Below are 17,768 nucleotides of genomic sequence, written 5' to 3' on the forward strand. Positions count from 1 at the left end.
TAAGCTTTCGTGAGCTACAGCTCACTTCATCGGTTCATGAAGTTGATAGATTTCCACTCCATATGGCTAAATTCAGTGCCTTGCATGACAGGTTTCAGAGTAGCAGCCATGTTAGTCTGTATTCGCAAAAAGAAAAGGAGTAAAGCTTATGCTCAAATAAATTTGTTAGTCTCTAAGGTGCCACAAGTCCTCCTTTTCTTTTTGAAAATACGGACTAACATGGCTGCTACTCTGAAAATAATTATAAATGTCCACAAATGGATATATAGTGGATGTGTTGTAGAAATATAATAAACTACATGGTTGGGCCTAGATAAGATGATGATTCTCAAACACCAGCACCATTTGCTTAAAGTTAAAACTTAAATCTACTCTCCTAAATTCCTATTCATCCTTCTTATGACACTTTTTCCAAAAAGCACAGTGAATGGTAGATAAAAAAAGTATCTACCAAGGCACGACAGTAGCTCTGATGGAGCCAAACAGCAGAGATCTAAATTCTAATAAATAAATGAAGTTTAGCAATTATTGCCAGCAATCATGTCAAGCAGGCCATAGGAAACTGTAGCAGTGCAGCTGGAGAAGGGCAAGATTCTGCAAGCCAGAGAAGTCAATGGAACTCATCCAGCTCATCCAGATTATTTATGGCATGCTGACGAAGGAACAACCTTCCATACAAGGAACAGCTTCTAAGTTGAACAGTGAAGCTGAAACAGTTTTAGAAAGGAAGAAAACAAACAAAAAAAATAAAAAAAAACAGAATACCAAAAACTACAGCTACAAAAACAATGACATTCATTTCAATAATTTTAAAAATCATTTATGTGCAAAAACAGATGTTAGCTTGTCAAACTTCGAGGTAAACAGCAAACTGTACTCATGACAACCACTTTGTTTAGCAGTAAATTTGCTCTATTTAATGGTGCTGTAAATAGGCTTCCACATGTTGCTTCCAAATATTATCATATTGAGTACAAATTCAAGCAGAAGCACATGGAAAGTAAAGTATATATCTGTAATTAATACTGAACTATTTTCAAATACCCAAAACTTTGTATTTCCTTGCACAGGCTATCATAATCATAAAACCCTGAAATGTATAAAATATGTATCAACCTTTTTGTTTTAGTGTCTGATTATAAGCACTCCAGAGGACACTGAGAAGTAGCTTAGAACCATGGTCTCATCTGCCTTTAAACCTATGAAATATGAGGACCTTTTATGCCTCTCTGGCTCTTTTACCCAGTGTCAAGGGGCTGAAGAGGGAGTGAGGCTCTCATGGCTCATGAAAGAATTCTAATTCTTACTTTAAAAGTAAGATGCATATTATATACAAAGAAAATAAAAATTAGTGTTTGTTCTTGTTTGAACAAAATAAAAGGGTAAATGTGTGTGCCTGCCCTCCCATTTTGCTGGCTCTGTTGCAGCAGCATTTTGTCAAATATTTTCTTAGGGTTTTTCCAAGAACTGCTCTGACATCACTGATGCTACTCCTCAACACAAGAAAGAACAATAAAGCTGTGTCTATGTAAGCTCCTTTAAAAATACATTGGAAGGAAAGGGGAATTCTTTGTGGGGAAGGGGGGAATTAATATTTGCAACAAAAAACATGAGCAGAACAGAAATGAAGATTTTTTTATTTGCAAGGTTTTGGCTAGATCTTAAAACAAAGGGAGGACAAAAAAATTAAAACAAATGTCCTTTTAAATATGACATGGTTGTAACAACTTTAAAATATTATTTAATGAAAACAAAACATGAGTTTCACACAATTTCCTTTGATGTGTTTTAACTACATAACTAGAGGGATTATTCTTATATTCTAGAATTTAGTCTCAAAGAAACCACTCTAAGCAGTTTGAATTTGAAAATTAGCAAAGGCTAATTCAGAAGCGTGCTTCTCAATGAAAACATGCTAATTCAAGAGAGAATACTTCTTAGGCCACGTCTACGCTACCCACCAGATCGGCGGGTAGTGATCGATCCCCGATCACTCTGCTGTCGACTCCGGAACTCCACCAGGGCGAGAGGCGGAAGCGGAGTCGACGGGGGAGCGGCGACCGTCGATCTCACGCCACGAGGACGCGAAGTAAGTGATTCTAAGTTGATCTAAGATACGCTATTCTCATAGCTGAAGTTGCGTATCTCAGATCGACCCCCCTCCTCCCCCACAGTGTAGACCAGGCCTTAGTGTAAATACACTGTACTTAATGAAATATACTCCTTGTTTGAAAAGAAACATTCAACTTTAAAAGTATTCCTTTCTAAATGTTCTTCACATGCTTACTTCACCTATTCAGTAAGAGTACATGTGAAAGGTACAATATGAATACACATGTTAGCATCAGAGTATGAACAGTTTTTATATCTCCAGGCAGTAGAGATTTACGGGTCATCAAAACAACCCACCAGAACATAAAATAAAGTATTTCAGAACTAGTTTGGCATATGAAAATAGTATCTTTCTGATAAAAGTTAAAGTAATGAAACAACCAAGCATTTGAATCAATGGGAATTTGGAGGGAAATTGTCAAATTCTACAGGGATTTTTTCCCCCTCCTCAAACGACTGCAGTTTCTGAGATTTTTCCTTTTTTTTTTTCTATTTATTTGGCTCCAGTCTCATACTTAAACACCGAACAGCATTACAGGATAAGGAATGTCATTCAAAAGTTATCGTCTTATCAAACTTTTACTGATGTTACAGAAAAATCATGTAATATCTTCCAGGATCCCACTATGAGAAACCAACATTTTTTAGGTCCTATCTTCCTATGTTCCCATAACCAGGCTAAAGTCTTGGACTTTTCAGAGTTTTAGCAAAGTCGTATGTGCCTACCGCAGACTTTCTATGGATAATTCTTCCATCACTGCACTACCACAGGTACAGCTCGACAGATGGTAGAAATGGAGGAAGCAATAGGGTAAAAGGAGCACCAGCATTTTGATCATTGTGTCATCTTACGTCCTTCGAGCACTGTTAGACAACAAAGCAGTGAGTACCTAAGCCATCTACATTAGTGTCCCCAAAAGAGTCTAGGTGTAGACAAAGTTTTAGCTCATAGTAGCATAAACACAACTTTTAGGCTGTGTGTACATTGGCTGGCCAAACAATATGGGAACCCCATTTGGTCACAACAAACTTTAAACAAGGCTTAGAACCTTGATTGTTAGTGCAGAAGGAATCAAAGAGCCAGCAGTGTGAAGGTTATCTTTATAATCAGAATATCAATTTTTTTTTTTTTTTTAAGAAAGCTTAAGCTCTGAAGACTTCTAAAGAAATCCATAGGAGCTCCTTGGAGTTCATTAATATTTTTTCTTGTGGTTTTCTATTGTCCCAGTGTACAACTATGCTCCATATTTATAAGCATAAAAAAGCATGTACAGTAAATCTTAACATGCACCCAGAGAACTGTATGCATATATACATTTCCCATAAAATCTGGAGGCACTGTTAAGACTGAAAATTATATTTTCAGTCTGGTTTGTCATTCTGTACAAGAAGAGCATTTGCGTGCCATTACTTTATAAAGGGCACACATTAATGTATCTGAGTACAGCATAATATAATATCAGTTCCTCCCTTTTTCCTCTTAATTTCAATCTCTTACATTCTGCATACTTGTTTCTGTGAAGGTCCTCGTGCATCAGTCTTAGCATGGCATTATATAACAGGCTTGTGTGAGTCTCTGTGTGTGTGTATATATATATATATATATACACACATATATCTGAAAAGGCCTATGGTGAGAATTAACAGTTTTGTGTTCAGCAAACAAACCTAAACTACATGTAAAACCACTGCAACTGATCACCAAAGAGAATGAGTGAATTAATTGTAAATTTTTGTGCCATTGCAAATCAGACACAAATAAATCACTAACCTTGGAAACGGAATACTTTTCGAGCTGAATTTTGCCAATGCTTCATTTTTCAGCATTATTAGAAAGTTCAATAACTCCCTGTTTGGAGAATGAATTAAAAATAGTCCAAAGAAGAGAGGGGTCTTCACAACTATGATGATTCTGCCAATGACTGAAAAGCTCCTCTTTTCTTCTAAATACCTGCTTGCATAAAATGCAGTTATAATCAGCTTTACACCAAATTTGAATTTTTTTATTTTGTGTGGCACAGCCAAAATTTTGCAACTCCTTTCCTGGTTCACTGTTACCTGATGGAATAAGCTCACTTTTAGTTAATATATCAAAATTATTTTGGTGAAGATATATTTTCCTTTTCAGTTTTGGAAAAGCATAAAGCTCTTCCTCACAAGTGCCATGTTTGACTGGATTTCGTCTCTCTTTGTGCTGCTTCCAGAAATGAGCTGCATGTTTGATTAGTTCTTCCTGAGCGCCCTTGCCTCCCTGTAGAATTCCTTCTTTTATTCTTCCTTGGAGCTCCTCTCCATGAAAACACAACAAATGAAACTTCATCTCAGCAAAAGACTGTGCACTAAACTGGCATCTGCCACAATTGATCTGCAATTTGACTTCTCCTTGACTCTGAAATAAATCTTCAAAATTGCATTTATTTCCCCTAAAATAGGAAGAAAAAAAAGGAATATGTACGCTACTTCAATACTAGCCGTGTTTGGAATTAGAATGGAAATTTCTAATCTTCTAAATTTTAAGAAGTGGAAAAGGAGGAGGAATTTATGAAACATTATATTTACTTTATTAAAACTATGCATTTTTACTGCAATTAATAAAATATCTGCGTTATAAGGACCGAGAAGAAAAATAACGTGATAAAATAGTAGGCAGTATGGGGTGAACAAAACAAATTATATGAAATTATACACAAATTGAAGCTGTCAGGAAAATTATTGTCTCCAAAATCAGGTTTTGTTAAACTTTTACCAACCCCTAGATGAATTTCAATGAAATGTTAAAACACAACAATAACCATATGTGGGCAACCCAAATATTGCAGCACTGTGCAAGTAAGATGGAAGTGAAAATTACTAGACATTGACTTTCAGAAGAGAAATTCATTAGTCTATTTTCATTTATTGACATGAGAAAAATCCAAGTTCTTTTTTTAAAAGGCAGAAATAGGAAAAATAAAATGGAATATTAAAGTTTTTTCGATTTTAACAGTCTATTACTCCTGAGGGCATTCTGCACCAAAAAATTTAAAATTCTGCACCAAAAAAATTAAAATTCTGCACACAATATTTGTCAAATAAATGTGGAGGCTCCAGCATGGCATTGGGGAGAACAGGCCACTGGCTGCACAGAGGTGGGAGATCACTGTGCAGCTCCCCCCGCCCCGGGACACGAACTCAGCAGTGAGGCTGCACTCAACTCTGACACAGTGCAAGGTCCTGGCCTGCCCCAGAAACACCCCAGGGCCCTGCCCCTCTGTGTGGGCCAGCAGGCTCAGCAAGGCAGGATCCAAGTGTGGAGGAGCTTAATGTGGGGGGAACCAGGTGTGCGTTGAGAGGGTTCTTTGTGGGGCAATTTGGGTGCGGGTGGCTCAGTGGGGATCCGGGTGCAATCTGGATGCACATGGGCTTGTTGGGGGTTCTGGGTGCAACAGTAATGGGACTCTGCAGGGGGTCCAGATGAAGGTGGTTGAGGCTCAGTGGGGGGAGGGTCGGGTCGGTGTGTGGGGGGGTAGAGCTAGACAGGAGGGTCTGGGTGCTGGGGGCTCAGTGGGGGGTCCAGATGCTAGGGGAGTAGGGCTCAGTGGGCTGGGCATCCAGGTGTAGCTGGTTGGAGCTCCGTGGGGTGGGGATCCGGGTGCGGGTGGTTCGCCAGGGGTGGTCCACGTGCAGGGGGAATGGGGCTCATCGGCGGAAGGGGGTTCTGAGTCTGCGAGGGCAAGGCTTGGCAGGAGGGTCTGGGTATGAGGGGGTCTGGATGCCTGGGGGTTGGATGCATGGGGGAGCAGCTCCCTGTACAGGGATCCCTCCCCCTGCAGCTGAGGAGCAATGGGTGCAGGAAACAGGGGAGTTTGCAGAGCTTCCTGCAGCCACAGGACAAATCTGTGGGTGGCTCTGACCCGGCCCCGGATGCCATGCAAGGGATGAGGAAGTCCTGTCCCCCACAGCTCAGCTGTGACTAGCAGCCGAGCCTGGTGCAGGGTAGGAGCCACCAGCCAGGTCTTCATCAGTTCCGCCTCCTGCCCCACAGTGATTTTCCTCTCTCCAGCTGCTCTGGGCACCTGAAACATACTGCTGGGTAGGCTCGCATGACCGCGCTTGCAGCTTCCCTTTGCTTCCCTGTCAGAAAGTCATTTTTATGCAGGGAAACACAGAAATCTGCAGGGTACATAAATTCTGTGCATGCGCAGTGGCGCAGAATTGCCCCAGGTGTAGTCTATGATACTGTTGATGATATAGGTAAAGATTTTAAAAATATATATAATTTATAACCAGACAGTAAATGCCCTTTTTATTTCTTTCTGTAACAGGATATCAAACATGAAGGATAAAGGAAACAGATGTACAGACAGACAACATCTCTTTGATTTGAATCAGGTTTCTGACAGGGCTCCACAGAATACTTTCCCATAGTAGCTAGAGAAATATGGGTTAGATGGAATTACTATATAGTGATACAAAACTGAGTAAAAAATTCAAACTAACAGGGGAATTATAAATGATTCATCATAAACTGAACAGTGAAAATTAATGAGGTATTGCAGTGTCCACTTGGGTCCAATACTATTAAAATTTTAATTAACATTTCAGAGGATAGAGAATTCACTAATCAAACTCACAATGGTATAAAGCAGAGAGGGGGTCAAATTAAAACAAAGTATAGTATTGACACTGTAGAGAAACAAAATGAACTTAATAAACTACATTTTAATAAATACAAATGCATAGTAATACAAACTAGAAAGATAGCATTTATCCAACCATGGAAAGATTAGTTCACCACAAGATCATAAGGTAGGAGCAGGAGCATTTTCTATCTTCTATAACAGAGAGTAGAAAGCAGTAATCAAATGCATGAATATGGACTAGGTAGCAGTACTTTTGAGAAAGAACAGGGTAACAATACATAACATGGTAAACAGAGTACAAGTAAACAATGCAACACCATTAGATGTCTTGAAATGTTGTGTTCAGTTTTGAATACCATTCTTTTTAAAAATACAAATGGCAAAGAATACAGATGAGAACAAGACTAAAAAGTAAGACTAAATATTAGGAAATACTTTTTAACTGTAAGAAGTCAGGGAATGAAAAAAAAACCCAGCTCCACTATTGGTTGTGGTATTACTTTAACAGGAAATATTCAAGACTAGACTAGGCACAATCTGTCAATGATAATTTAGGATTAATAAATCCTGATCGATTATAGGAGGAAAGGGATGGACTAGATGACTGACTAGAGAGGTCTAACAAAATTTGCAAGCTGCTCTGAATCTCAACTTGGAAGAAAAAGTTAATAAAAATAAAAAACTTTTATAGTAATATAAATTCATAAATAGCACTAAAACAATGAAATCATTTTCTTATTGACATTTAACTTATATATGCACTCACCTTTCTATTATTTCTTCTGCTCCTTTTATATTTATGTCTCTATTCTTTAAAGCATCTTGCAGCTGCTGTTCACTTGTGGAGGGCTCGGTGCTGATAACAACCCTGTGTACTTCCTTCAGATGGCCAAAGTATACTCTTGCATGGCCAAATACTTTGGCACAAAACTCACAACACACAAGTTTCTTGAGTCTACCTTCATTGTGATGAAGCTTCATGTGAGTGCTTAGGCTTCCTGAATGAACATATGCTTTATGGCAAATTCGACAACTATAAGGCCGTCTATTTGTGTGTGAGTTCATGTGGTCCTGAAGATGGTGTTTAAATTGAAAGTTGTGGTTACAGACATGGCACTTATGCCATGGCTTAGGTACAGTAGAAAATACATTTGTACACAGATCACTTTGTTTAGCAGAAGTGCCATCACTCTGCTTATAACTTAAATATTTATTTGGAAGTGGATCATTTAAGAAAATGTCTTGTTCTATGCAGTCAGGAGTATGAGTTTCTATTATAGCCGCAGGAGAAGTCAGTGGAGCTAAAGCTTGCATAACAACTACAGGTTTTGGTCTGATACTACGGTATTTTGTCACTGACTCAGCCCTACAATCTTTTGATTCACGGGGATCAACTTTTATTCTCTCTTTACCCTCTCTAAATTTATTAATGATGCACTTTCTTCTTTTGGTCTGAAATGCCAATATATCATCTGGGGTTCTTCGTTTTCTGCCTCTTCTCTTAGAGGCTACACCATTCAATTTCTTTAGATTATCAATATCCAGTTTAGTGGCTGGACTGAAGGTATTTTCATAGGGGGCTTGTTTGGAGATTTGTGCAAAAGATATCGCTAGTAGTTTATCATAAACTCTGGTAGAAACATTAAAGGTTTTCACCAAAGGTGGTATTTTTTCACATTCAGGTCTTCGCCCAGGAGTAGATGCAGCCACAGTGTTAGAATTTTGTTTCGGTTTACAGAACATTGCATTTTTCATTCTTGAATATGGCAAAATAGGAATTTTTCCTTTTGGTGCGGAGTGAGTCAATTGAACTTCATTGCCAAATATTGCCGGTGACAGCACAGTGACAGAATTTGCAGAATTCACCAGTTTTTCTTTAAGTTTCTCAGCCAGTATGACTGAGCCTTTTGTGGCTTCAGTAGTTGATTTCATGGAATGTAGATTTATTTTCACAGGATTTCTTGCATTCATTGGCTTGGACAAAGATTCCTTAATGACAGATGGTCCCGAAATACTATCTTCAGCAGTTTCTGTTTTGTTTAGTAAAGGAGATACAGATTCTATACAGTTGTTTTCACTGAGTAAAGTAGCAACTGTAATTTCAGTAGACCCACGATCAATTAAAATAACTTGTTCAGATGAATCTGTAGTAGAATGAGCTTCAGGAAGGTCTCCAGTTGAAGTAGTCATTGCTGGTGTCTGTGATGAAATTTGTGCCTTGGTAGGAATCTTGTTATGTGCACTTGAAGAAGAGGTTTGAATTGTTTTTTTGTCAATCAACAATTTATTTTTTACAGATTGATACCTAGGAATAGGTAGTTTGAGGTTTTCAGGAGGGGACACATTTGATCGTTGGATTCGTTGTGCTGCCAGTGAAGGGGTAATATGTGGCAAAGCTACAAGAGAAAAAGTTCCCTCACGACCAGCAACTTGCATTAGAGTATAGTTTTGTGTTGGCATTATAAGTGATTTAGAACTTGCAGATGAAATAGGATTTGTTTGTTCAGGAAGAACAGGTGGAAGACAAGACACCCCTGATGTTATAACTTTGGGTACCATCTTTGGTGCAATTGTCCTAAACTGACTTTTATTCTGAAAACCATTTCCACTTCTTATTATCCCAGAAGAGGATTTCCGCTTATCTGAAATAATGAAATAAAACACACAAACATGTAATATAATGTATAACAACTTTTTTGTTTAAATTACTTTATCAAAAAGGAACTTGTTTAGGCGGGATTCCATTGCACAAAAACTTACTATGCTGAGCATGCCTTTCTACCTGTCATGCTATCTTGCAATTCCTTTTTAACGCTTGTGGGTTTTTTAGATCTAGACAGAAGCTCATCCGATATTTCAAAAATTAATGCTACAAAACATGTAAACGTACCTTGGGATAAAATGTACTGCCAGCAAAACCTTATAATCACTCTTATTTCTGCTTGTTGAAATGATATGCACTTTGGCTGCATAGCACCAGAGTTCCATTTAAAGCTATGGTTGTAGTTCTATTCCCTTGTGGGACTCTTTTTTTTAAAAGCTTTCCTCAGACTTTTATAATGTTTTTACATGTTTTTACAATTAAATCACAGACATTTTAAAAGTGAGTCAACTCCTTTTTTAAAGTATTAATGGAGGAACAAAGAAAAACATGTTGATAAAGAATAAAGCTAATGAACAACAGAAGAAAGTTAAAATATACAAAAGGCAATGGACATGGATCAGCAGAGGCATACGCCTACCTTTCAGGTAGTATGTGGAAAGACATTAAACATGTGTTGCACTGCACCATTGCCATTTTCACATTACAGCCTCATTGCCTATCAATAAACAAACTCATTCTCTGACACCTCAAATTAGCACAGCCTGAGGTTATTGCAGAAAAACTCCTCTCACTTTCTAGGAAGGAGGATGAACCAATGTTGTTCTAGATTTCCTGCTTGCTGATTTCAATCACTTTGGTTTAAATCAATCCATCCTGTAACTTGAGATAGCTCTCATCCAGAACACTAGATGCTCAGGTTCCAGAAATACAATCTGATCAGGTCCATCACCTGTACAGTCCTAGGCCTTCAAGTAATATTGGGAAAAGAGCAAGGTGTGGTATTAGGAAAATTCAGTCTTAAACAGAGGGGTGTCAAACAGACAATGTAAAAAATAAAGGAATATTGAAGGCTACAAGACACACCAAAAATTTTCACAGTGAATTACCATGAAGTTGTTTAGTAGAGAAGTTTCTGTAATACGTACAGCATTACAACTGTACAAAGACTGAGTGTACCTTTCTTCTAATACTGCCAACTCTAACACTTTTATCCTTATATAGCATATACCAATTCATATTACAAGTTACATACATTATTTTTAAAAATACATTTTAATCTCACCCTAAAGGCCGTAATACAGAGGGGTTTTCACTAGAACCCACTGCTCTGCCAGAGTCCCTGGGCACAGAATCAAAGTAAAAAACCTATTCTTAGCTCTTAAAACACAAGCTCTCAACTGTTAATATTATTGGTAGTATTCAGGCTTTTTGCTTCTTACACACAATTGTTGTTTTTAAGGTAAGATTTTATGTGGGTTTTGAGAAGTACAACATGACTATGTGGATTAATGTAATCATTAGCCCAGGCACTAATTCTGAGCTGTAGGCTAGATTCTGAATTTGAAAGTTCAAAATGCCTATATTATTTAATGACAGGAGATTAAAGGACGACTATATTTTTCTTTTAGGGGACAGAATCTGCTCTTATTTACTACATTACTTTCACCATGTATGGATGTCAAAGAGTTTCTACACAACAGGCAGGTTTTTAGTTTATTACAGTATTCCACAGGAGGTGGTTTCCATTCTCCTTTCAATTTTGGCTTTCTCTGTGGTCTCCGTCTTATTATCCCAAAGTCCCATTCAACAAAGTGAACAGTCTGAGATGGATGACAATAGCTTTTTGTTTGAAGTGATGCTATAGCCTTTTTGATCCCAGGTTATTAGAGAGACAAGGTGGGCAAGGTGATATCTTTTATTGGACCAACTTCTGTTGGTGAAAGAGACAAGTTTTGAGCTTACACAGAACTCTACCAAATAAGTACTTTCCCTCTGACTAAAGAAGATGACATATCAGGGACAACAATCCCAGTAACTCCTTGTGACAGACTGACAATATCCTGAACAAACCTTATTGAATTAAGTTAAACTTTACTAAATTAAGTTTAGCATCTTTGGAGCTCACTGTATTACAAATGCAAATATTTATGAACTATTGTGGGATTGCATGGAAGCTCTTTAGATTAAGGGGGTTTCTCTAGGAGGAGGGGATATATGCTAATATCATTCCTCTTTTTATCAACCCTTTGAAGACTCCCCCTGGGGAGAGAGAGAGACCCAGTGCACACTAATTATCTGCTTCCAGGAACTCCAGATCAGAGATCTTTGATGTTTATAGTAGGGTGGACTAAACTTGTCATTTGAGTGTGCCTGTTCTGAGCTGAAACTCTGATGAACTTATAACCACAAGGAAGCCCCTAAGGTGGGGTGCTGAAAGAATGTTCTGGCCAGAGCCCACGTGACAGTTGGGAAGAACTCTGGTAAGCTTATTAGGATGTGTGTATGTTTTTAAATATGTTTTCTCTGTAATGATTTTTACCTTAAGAATAAAGTAGGCTTGCTTAGAAAACTCCAAGAGGTAACTTACAACTGTAGGAATCACTCTATTATCAGTCTCTGAAGGGAAAGCAAGCAGGTCTGTTTAGGCAGACTGCCTTTGTTGGGAAATACACAATGCAGGCAGGGAATTGTGGAGCCTGGACACACCCTGGTCCGAAAGGAGTGAGATGTGGGTCTCCACCCAGAAAGGCAACGGCTGGAGATCTGGAAGCTGAGTTGGGTGCCCTTGCTGGATCACGGAGGGGAAATACAGGTGCAGTGGCCATGAATACTCTAGGACCCAGGAGTCCAGAAATGTCAGGCACCACAAGAACTATTAATTTTGGGGTCTGAGGCACCTTTTTTGGAAACTGCTGCATTAGATAGTGGGTATTTTTACATATTGTCCTTTTGTGAAACTCATGAATTTTCTTTATTGCAAACTTAGAAGACAGTAAAATGGTATTTATTGAAAGGAATTCTCTATACAATTCATCACTCTGAAGTGACAGTCTCATGAAGTTCTTAGCCAATCGAATAATAATTCATGAAATGGCCTTTAAAAGAATGGATTTTTTAAATCAATTTTTCATATTATGCAGTATATTGTAACGTTAAGCGATGATTTAGCTGAGTTTGAGACAGAGTTTCTATACAAACACTTTTTTCAACTGGTCATAATTTTATCATAAATATTCCTTCCAAGCTGAACCATCCCATGTTTGGTCTCAGTATTGAGTGCTGATTTTTTTGCCAAGCTTACAATAGTCTAGTGAAGAAGTGTGGGTTGTAGTTTCTTTGGTATTGTAATGGATCACACACTTCTATCGCCTCCCAGTGGGAATGCCTTTCAGTCCAGTTCCCCACCGAAGGATGGGTATAGCTTCAGCTCAGGTTTGCAATGTCTTTGCCCCTTTTGTTATCAGAGTGGGAGTGGGATTGGAATGACGCTTATGCCCCTCCTGCAGCAGGGCCAGTTGGTATGGAAGCCTGGGTCCTCTGATGCCAACAGACACTGATTGAAGGCACAGCACCCTGGAGTTCCCTTGCAACCTTCCCTGGGTCACTTCCTATTATCTGTCCCTTCCCAGGGCTCCAAGTCCAAATCCCTTACCCAGGAGCCCTCAGGATGTGTCTGTCTTCCTCCCCAGCTTCCCCTTCAGAGAGGAGTTGCCCCCGTTTAAGCTTCCTCTCCAGCTTCCTCTCCAGGTCTGGAGGAGTAAGACTACCTGGGCACAGTACTGTACCCCTTTGGGCCCAGTGTGGGGTCTGCACAGATATGCAGAGGATACTCAGCTTTATATTTCCCTCTCATCCAACAGCTAGTGTAATTAAGATTCTTATCTAATAATAGAGAGACTGGGGCATCAAATCCTGTCTCAGGTAGACACAGCAGCACATGGGACAGCAGGGGGAGCTAAGGGCAGCCTGCTAGAGAACAGATGTGACCCACTGGCAGTGGAGCTGCTACTTCTCCATGGCTCCCTGCCCCCTTCCCCCCAATCATGGGCCATTCTACCTCTTCCAGGTAAAAGGGGGAATGCTGGATGCTCGCTCTCCTCCCTTGGCCGCCTCCCCTTCTTCCTCCTTTTCCATTAGTGGTGGTGGTGGTGGTGGTGGTGGTAACAGGAAGATGGAATGGCAAGGGGCTGGCCAGGAAGACATACAGGTGACACCAGTGGGAACTGTTCATAGGCAGTACTGTGGATGGAGTTTCTGTGAATACCACCACTTATTATTTTTTGTAATTTAACCAAGGAGTACCTGAAACTTGCTATGTTACGTATGGCAGAAAGCTGCAAGATGTCAAACACTGTTTAGTGATAAATGTTAATTTTTAATGGCAATAACTGTATTATGGGAGTATTATATAAGAGGTAGTATTATATAAGAGTAGGTATATGTAGACTGACAGGTAATGCGAAGAGTATAGCTCTTAATGTGTCAGGTGTGACAGTTTTTTTTAATTGCATTTAGTGATAAAGAAAGCATGGCAAGCACTGTGGCCACACAGAGAGGTTCCGAATGAGGGAGAAGTTCTGAGGAGAAAATAATATGTGATTGTGTAAAGGCTGTATCATAATGGATATGCAGCAGGGGGCTGAATTAAATTGTATAAGCAGCCTTAATTCTAGCAATTCCTAACTTTCATGTGCTTGACTTTGCAATCTAAATAACATTTCTAACTTTTAAATATATTTGTATTAATAGTTGTGCCTGAAGGTCCTAATCAGGATTGGGGCCTCATTGTACTAGGCACTATAGAAACACAAGAAAATGTAGTCCTTGCATTGAATTGCTTATAGCTTTAAAAAAATGCCACATAACACACGTAGATACAATACATAACAGAATATGGATTCAAAACTGTGTGACAGTATGCATGTTGGAGGAAACTATATCAGGTAAAAAGAAAAAGGAGGACTCGTGGCACCTTAGAGACTAACAAATTTATTTGAGCATAAGCTTTCGTGAGCTACAGCTCGCTTCAGCGGATGCATGTAGCTCACGAAAGCTTATGCTCAAATAAAGTTGTTAGTCTCTAATGTGCCACAAGTCCTCCTTTTCTTTTTGCAGATACAGACTAACACGGCTGCTACTCTGAAACCTGTCATTGTATCAGGCAAGGTACTACAGGAGTCAGTATTGGAAACCATCATGTTGACTATTCTCATGAAGCAATTAGAGGAAGGATTACAATCAATACAGAATACACATGATCCACACCAAAAGCAGAGGCACAGCAAACACACAGGAGGACAGAGTAAAGTGCTAAAGTGATCTGGAGAGATTAGCACAATGGATACATGGGATTAAATAAGATTTAATGCTTATAAACATAATATCCATCTACTTGGAAAAAAGATGCAAACCGATAGTAATTGGAAGCGAAGTCATATAGATAGCAGGAAAAACAGAAATACTTATGGGTGACAATAAGTAAGAAATTGCAAGGAATTGTCCTTGAAAAAATAAATCAACATTATATTTTATTCATATGAACTAAACAGACAGATATCTTGTATAAAATTAGGGAGGTGATAATGCTTCTATGGGTAGTTCTGTTACAAATTACCAATATCTAAAATACTGGGTGCTATTCTGGTCCTCAGAGTTTAAGGAGGATATCGAAAAGCTACAGAAAATACAGAGGAAAAACAAATATATAAGAGCTAGATATTATTATTACGTACATGTACAAAGATTAGAAGATAACATACAAGGAAAGAAATCAATTTATACAATATTTAAAAACCCAACGGGGACATGATTGCTGTATATAGACACACTAAAGGAAATAAGATGTGAAAAAAGAGATTATTCACAAAAAGGTAGTACAAGGAGGAAAGGTCTAAAATTAAAAAATAAACTTTTAGACTATCAATTGGCATGTTTTTTGTGAAGCTGGAGAAATTAGGCATTGGGACAGTTTTCTCAGGGCTCAATCATAAGCCCTCTTCCATAGCCACACAAAAGAGGAAGGGGATTTAGGACTGCCCTTGCTCTTCTGTATGGGCTATACAGGAGGAGGAGAAAAGAGATCACCACTGTCACTGGGCTGCTTAGGTTCCAGCTCATGCAAATGGGATTTCCCCCATGAAACAAGGAGGAAGCACCAGACCGTAATTCTCAGAGTAAATCTGATCCATGACGTGTTACCCCTTACTACTGTCATAATAGAGTAATCCTGTCCTGTACCTACCTAGCTACTAGGTAGGACATGAGCGATAATAATGTAGGTCAACATTCAGGATCTGGATGTCTCAAGGTGGTCTTTTCTGGCCCTACTATCTATGAATTTTACAGAAGAATATGAGTTTTCGATGTCTGCATGAAATCAAGAAGGCAAAAATACCTCTAAACCACCACAGTCTTAGAAGACATTACAGACTGAGAATAATCAACCCTTATTTCTTTGGTAACTGTTGTCCACTTCAATTAATCAATTAATTCATTTGGAAAATAGTGAACAACAAAAAAAATCCCATCTCACAGTAACTACCTAACTGAGTGTATGACTGGACCACTAACAGACAAACATGAAACAAGAGAACGATCATCTTGCTTCACATGAAAATTTAGACTTTAGATCAATAGGGCTTCATATCATTATTTTATTAAATGTGTCATGATATTCCCAATTTTTTGTTGACTTCAAAAGAACTAATCATTTCTAAAGGGAAATACAAATGGTTGAAATATAGAAGAAAATTGTTATAACTGAGAGTCGATATTACATGTGTGTCAACACTAGCCAACTATTACATTTTACCAAATCTCCATACCCACTGTGAATACTGTCTTTCTAGCATAAGTTTCTTGTGTTTGATGACACAGCATAGTTTGCTGGACACGTTTCTCTTCAGGATTAGCATGCAAAAAACCACCATCTGCAAAAGTTCTTCAGTCACTTATAAACAGGTCCCAAGACAAGAAATACATTAAAGAGACAATATACAGCTTTATCTTCCAGTTAATGCATTAAAAAAGATACAGCTTCCTCCTCTTTGTCACTCTACCTACACTCAAATAGCACTTTAAAAACTTATATATTAAATGCTAAAGACAAGGTGATAGTTTAATAAATGACTAACGCTGGTTAATGTGATAAACAGACAGGATGATTTAGTTTCAGTGTTATGGCATGCAGTCAACAATACCAAAACAAAAAAAAAAGCTCAAAGAAAACTGAAGTTCCAACAGCTCTTAAATACAGAGGGCTTGAAGGCAGTGCTGATTTACACTTCACACAATCACTGACTGACATCAGTGGGACTGCACAAGCTAAGTAAATTTAGCACAGAATATCTTGAAAACTGATTCTGATGCACACTATTACAGGCGAGGCTGATAGCAGCACCTATTAAGGTTGCCCAACAATGACCATTATAAAACCCTGTTTCCATACTTTAATTGTTTGGACGGAAGCTTTTCATGCTAGCTGTTTGACTCATACCGAATTTTTTTGGACATTTTCAGTTGAAATGGTTCAACTTTTTTCAAGAATGAGACTACGGGGAAAATACGTTGTTTTGTCCATGTAAAAACTCCTGTCTCCATGTTAAAACCTTGTCTTTTAAAAAGCTGTAAAGACCCCATGTTCTGCAGCAGACACTTGAAATTTGCAGTGAGGATGAGAGGCTGTTTGTACATGCTCAGTAGACTTCTTAGATTTTCAGTAGCTAAATTTCCTGGAGAATCCATCTGCACTGGGCATTCTTCAGCAAATGGCTAAGCATGACTTGCCCTGCAATTGCACCTGTATGCTGTGAACCATGCCAGGTCCAGGCAACTGAACAGACAGCAAGGAGACTCTCTCTCCTGTGCAGAGATCCAAATGCAGATGGGACAAGAGCCAGACCTGCGGGAAGAGTCCACTGGGACAGGGAGCTAGGGGAGGGGAGGGTTGGGCAGAAATCATGACTGGAAGCTGGTTAGGATGGTGAGAGGGAAAATGAAACAAGTAGTTTGGGTGGACAAAGACTGCCATGGGAAGCCATTGTGGGGACTGGGACTGGCTGAGCAAAGAGATTAGGAGCCAGGTATGGGGCTGGGATTGAAAAAAAGTTGGGCGGACAGAAAAAAAGAAGGGAGACCGATCTGATCGGGACTCAGGGTGAATAACTGGAATTAGCTAGGCAAAAAGGGTCAAGGAGCCAGGGGTGGGGACAATAAGATTTGACAAAGAGGCCAGGACATAGATTGGGATTAGGAGCCAGTGGGGCAACTGGATGCCAGGGAGTGGGCGAGAGACAGATCGGGTGATGAGTCATGATGTGGGAGAGGCAACTGGGATTGACTGGGCAAGGAGACTGGGGACAAAGATCTGGGGAAAAACTAGGAATGCCTTAGCTAGGAGACTAAGACTGGACGTAAAGAGAGGCGAGACT

General features: G+C 39.1%; 1 protein-coding gene across 5 annotated transcripts in view; it reads right to left on the reverse strand.

Annotated features, from left to right (window-relative positions):
* Window positions 1–1,219: 1,219 nt before the first annotated feature.
* The window catches only part of ZNF438 (zinc finger protein 438), a 100,114-nt gene continuing 83,565 nt past the window's right edge, over window positions 1,220–17,768 (reverse strand). For all 5 annotated transcript variants that reach the window (XM_074946176.1, XM_074946172.1, XM_074946174.1 and 2 more), the window contains 2 exons: window positions 7,501–9,376; window positions 1,220–4,535 (listed from right to left, as the gene is read on the reverse strand). In XM_074946176.1, the coding sequence (XP_074802277.1) occupies window positions 3,926–4,535; window positions 7,501–9,293 (2,403 nt within the window). In that variant the 5' untranslated portion in view covers window positions 9,294–9,376 and the 3' untranslated portion in view covers window positions 1,220–3,925. The remainder of the gene's footprint in view (window positions 4,536–7,500; window positions 9,377–17,768) is intronic.

The sequence above is a fragment of the Natator depressus genome, chromosome 2, assembly GCF_965152275.1.
Source record: "Natator depressus isolate rNatDep1 chromosome 2, rNatDep2.hap1, whole genome shotgun sequence".
Lineage (NCBI taxonomy): Eukaryota > Metazoa > Chordata > Testudines > Cheloniidae > Natator > Natator depressus.